The 5,166-nt window shown below is 41.0% G+C and overlaps 1 protein-coding gene across 1 annotated transcript in view; it reads right to left on the bottom strand.

Annotated features, from left to right (window-relative positions):
- Positions 1-5,166, bottom strand: part of LOC106872764 (V-type proton ATPase subunit d) — a 26,352-nt gene that overhangs the window by 7,941 nt on the left and 13,245 nt on the right. Inside the window, exons 4-5 of the mRNA XM_014919855.2 lie at positions 4,325-4,404; positions 3,383-3,460 (exon numbers count right to left, since the gene is read on the bottom strand). Coding sequence (XP_014775341.1) covers positions 3,383-3,460; positions 4,325-4,404 — 158 coding nt within the window. The remainder of the gene's footprint in view (positions 1-3,382; positions 3,461-4,324; positions 4,405-5,166) is intronic.

The raw sequence follows: 5,166 nt of genomic DNA, 5'->3' as shown, positions 1-5,166 counted from the left end.
TGGGTGGATGAACTGAAATGTCTATCAGTTGGAGAGACATGGGAAAAGCTGCGCAAGGAATTGGACAGAGTAACAGAGAAATGTGTGCCAAAGTTGGAAGGCTCAAGAGCAAGAAGTGGCTCCAATAGAGATATGCTTAGAACAGTGTGGCAGAAGCACAAACTGTATAGACGTTGGTTGCAGACCAAGAATGGGCAAGATTATCAAGCCTACATCAGGAGCAGAAATAAAGTGACAAAGGCATGCCATAAAGCAAAGAAGAAATTAGAGGAAATGGTAGCAACACAAGCCAAGACAAACCCGAAGTCATTTTGGGCATACATGAAGTCAAAGACGAAATCAAAGACTGGTATTGCAGACTTGAAAAGAAGTGATGGTTCTAAGACAACCACAGACAAAGAGAAAGCTGATCTGCTGAACACTTTCTGTCAGAGTGTCTTCACTGTAGAGAAGGAAGGCGATCTACCAGACATGCCAGAGTACACGTATAACACAGAGCTGACCAACATTTCTGTGGAAAAAGTTCACAAGCAGCTGACAAGCCTGAAGATTGCCAAGGCCCCAGGACTGGATGGAATCAGCCCACGCATACTTTCCGAGCTATCGGATGTACTTGCTCTGCCAATCACAATTGTCTACAGAAAATCAATGGAGACAAGCAAAATCCCAGACGAGTCACCCCATATTCAAGAAAGGAAGCGGTTTTGCGGTCAACAACTACAGGCCAGTAAGCTTGACCTGCGTACTGTACAAGGTGATGGAGGTGCTTGTTCATGAGTACATCACTGAACACCTGCGGCGAAATGACCTCATCAACCAAGAACTGCATGGCTTCACAAAGGGGAGATCATGTGTGACGCAACTGCTTGACGTTCTTGACATCTGGACAGAGACCTTGGATGCAGGGGAAGGAGTCGATGCGATCTACATGGATTACATGAAAGCATTCGACAGCGTCCCACATCGTAGGCTTGTAGCCAAAGTGGAAGCTCAAGGTATCAAGGGAAATGTCCTTCAGTGGATCCGGGACTTCTTGAGCCACCGGTCACAACGAGTCTGTGTCAATGGCATTAAGTCAGAGAGGGGAGAGGTAACAAGTGGCTTCCCACAAGGCAGTGTCATTGGCCCAATACAGTTTCTCATGTATAAAAACGATCTGCTTCAGCATGTCCAGAGCCATGTCAGGTTATTTGCTGATGACACAAAGATCTTTGCATGGAATGACATTGATGTGACCATGGCAACACTGCAAGACAACCTGGATCGCCTTCACGAGTGGTTGACGAACTGGCAAATACGGTTCCATCTTGAGGAGTGTTCCATCTTGAGAGTGGGGAACCCGAAAATGGACAGGAAATACTACATGAGAGGCCAGGATGCACAGGGGGGACAGACTGTGGTGGAGCTAGCAGAAAAAGAGGTGGAGGGGGATCTTGGCGTCTTGATTGACAAAGGGCTGACCTTCAGGAACAGCATAAACCAAGCAACTGCAAAAGCAAATCGAATCCTTGGAGTCATCCAACAATCATTTGACTTTCTCACCCCTGTTGTCTTCGTCCGGCTGTACAAGTCTCTAGTTCGCCCGATTCTTGAATATGGACATACAGTTTGGCAACCCCGGCATATGGCAATGTGTTGCGAGTTGGAGGATGTTCAGAGGTATGCCGCCAAACTCATTGCATCTTTGAAAGAAAAGCCATACCCAGAGCGCTTGGTTGCACTAAACCTGCCTAGTCTCGAACATCGCCGTCTCAGGGGGGATATGATCAACATGAGTAAGTATACGCACGGCCTGTACCTGACCAACCGCACCCAATTCAACTACTTCCAAGGCAGAAATACGAGAGGACACAGCCTGAAATTGGAAAGATCACACTGCAGGCTCAACATTAGAAGTTGCTTTTTCGTACAGCATATGACCGCCACCTGGAACAGTGTGGTTGCAGCTCCATCAGTCAATGCCTTCAAGAACAGGCTTGACGCACACTGGATGGAGCTTCCTGCAAAATTTGACACTGTCTGTTACTATTAGCTACAACTGTCGAAGTGTTGTAACACACATGACAAATTAATTAATTGAAAAAGACCTGTGAACAAGCTCCTAGGAGCTTCAACACGGAAACCATCCAGTATCCAGTATTGTTATAATGATACTAAAGTTAAGGCTTAACTAGGATTAGTTCCATACTTACAAATTAGAACAACAATAACTCAGAATTAAACGGGTTGGTATTAAGACATGCATCCAGCCATAAAACTGCTTCAAAAAGTTCTGCCTAACTTATGCCAGCTCAGTAAATTGGACATAAAAATTTTGATAATATATACATGAGTATGTGAAATTTACTTAAAATCTTGTTTAGTGATTTCTTGAGATCAAGATTTGACAAGGGTGATTGTAGACTAGCAAAATAAAATGTATTTTTTTAAAGGTATTTCAATATTGAAAATGTGATTTTCATCATTATCATCATCGTCGTTTAACGTCCGCTTTCCATGCTAGCATGGGTTGGACGATTTGACTGGGGACTGGTGGACCAGGAGGCAACACCAGGCTCCAATCTGATTTGGCAGAGTTTCTACAGCTGGATGCCCTTCCTAACGCCAACCACTCCGAGAGTGTAGTGGGTGTTTTACGTGCCACGAGCACAAGGGCCAGTCAGGCGGTACTGGCGATGGCCACACTCAAAATGGTGTATTTTACGTGCCACCTGCACAGGAGCCAGTCCATCGGCACTGGCAAAGTAATAGCTGAGTCACATAACTGCTCACTACAAAATCACACAACTGGTTTTTAACATAACTGCAGGCTGGGCTGAATTAGCTTTAATAGTGGTCAACTAGAATGATCGTCATTCTAATAAGAAATACCCACATACCCTTGCACAACCTATTTCCAACAAAATAACAAAAGCAATGCCAAAAACAGACTATGCAAATAAAATGTGGATTCCACAAGTCACATCGTAGTCTATTCATGTAGGAAACTCTAACTATGAATAAGAGTTGACAATAAGAACTAATACAGGGTAGAAGCATTCCCTATAGCCAGTACCATAATAAAATGCATCCAGACAACACTAAGATTACATTATAATCAAGTTGGTTGGTATTCTCAATTGCTGTATGAGCTAGATGATGCAGACTACAAAACTTTGCAAATTTATAGCACCATGGAAGAAAAGATATAAAATGATGAGGAATTCTTCAAATGTATGATGAAAAGAATAAAAGGCATTTTAGACAGAAGACATACAATTGCCCATAGAACAGAGGTTGCCGAAACTCTTAGTCCATGAATCAGATCTAAAGAATCAATCACATTGTAGCCATGTAATGTATTCAAGATATTTAATAATACTTTGTATAAAAATATACTTACTTCAAGAGCTTCACACATAACCTCAGCTGTGGCACCACCAAGTTCTTTACAGAAGTTATAGAAGTCTTCAAGATATGCCTTTAAATTAATACATTAAAACTGAATATAATGAAGTCACAAAATCTTTAATGTACATGTGGAAATGAAATATACTTTAAAAACTAATAAGCATATGTTATTTAAAAACTAATTAATAAGCACATGAAATATACTTTAAAAACTAATAAGCACATGTGATTGGTGAAACGAACAAGTTACATAGTACAGTTAGCTTTTAGAATGAAACAATGTATGTTGCAGGATTATAATGAAAAATATGAGATTTTTTATAGGAGTGGCTGCAAGATACATCTCTCAGGTGCTTTGGGAAGCATCATCAGTAATGTAGGATGTTTTGGACTAGTCAACATTCAGTAATGCAACATATAGTACCCCATTTTACTAACCAGTGATTCCAAGCCCAACCAGGGCATCACAGACTGATTGACTTGCAAACTCCCAGCAGCCCACTTCAATTGGCTCACAGTGAGCCCACCAGTTTCAGCTTCTGCACTGCTCCCTCAATTCCTAGTGTTTGACAAGCTTACTCTTGTGAGCTTTCACTAAGTGTCCTTCCCAGAGAACAAAATTCCTAGTTGTCTATAAATGAGAGGTTATGGATACACTCTCGAGTCCATAAATGAGAGGGTGCACAGAATCAATCAGATTGTGACTACAAATAATGGTTTATTCAAATTATATTCTAATTACCTCAGTTAACTTGGCTGGACAAAATATACCATACCTACTTTATAAATAAGTAACATGTAAGGGATATCTAGCAATAAAACTAAGAATTGCTCCAGTCATTTGATCAGATGTTTAAACGTGCAAAAGTATTGCATTAAAACAAAGAGTTGAATGAAAAAGGAATTAAAACAAAAAAAAAATCAATATATTTACCTTGTAGAGAGTATTTCTTATGATTTCAACATTCATTTCATCAAGATCTTGTTCAGAAATACAATCAATGAAATATGGTGCTGAAAACAGACAAGTAGTAATTGTAATAATAATCAGGACTGTTCTTAATCTTTGACTACACACTCCGCTGTCACCACAATCTCATTGCTATCAACATACTCCAACATGCTACCCAAGTACCATTCCTACATAAATCCATATAAATACTCATGCATATGCATCTGTTACAATGATAAGCAGTGAATGAATAAGTTTTTAAAAATCATTGAGTAAAAAGGAGTTGAAAAAGCAACAGGGTATTAGTTAAAAAAAAAGAGAACCCTACACTCATATAAGCATGTAATGCAAATGGATCTAATCTGTTAGAGAGCATCTTGTATCAACCACTTGAATATTTCATCATCATTTAGCATCCATTTTCCATACTAGCATAGGTAAAACACTATGACTGGGGCTGCTTAGCCAGAGAATTGCACCATGTTCCAGTCTGTTTTGGCTTGGTTTTTACAGCTGGATGCCCTTCTTAATGCCAACCACTCCATAGAGTGTACTGAGTGCTTTTTACATGTCACCAGCATGAGTGTTTTTATGTATCGCCGATACAGGCACCTTTCACGGGTCACCCGCACGGGCGCCTTTCACAGGTCACCTGCACGGGCGCCTTTTACAAGTCACCCGCAAAGATGCCTTTAATGAGTCACCTGCACAGATGCTTTTTACGAGCCACCCGCACAGATGCTTTTTACGAGCCACCCGCACAGATGCCTTTTACGAGCCACCCGCACAGATGCCTTTTACGAGCCACCCGCACAGATGCCTTT

Source organism: Octopus bimaculoides, chromosome 1 (assembly GCF_001194135.2).
Source record: "Octopus bimaculoides isolate UCB-OBI-ISO-001 chromosome 1, ASM119413v2, whole genome shotgun sequence".
Lineage (NCBI taxonomy): Eukaryota > Metazoa > Mollusca > Cephalopoda > Octopoda > Octopodidae > Octopus > Octopus bimaculoides.
The sequence above is the reverse complement of the archived record's forward strand: the minus strand, read 5'-3'. Positions and strand labels throughout refer to the sequence as shown.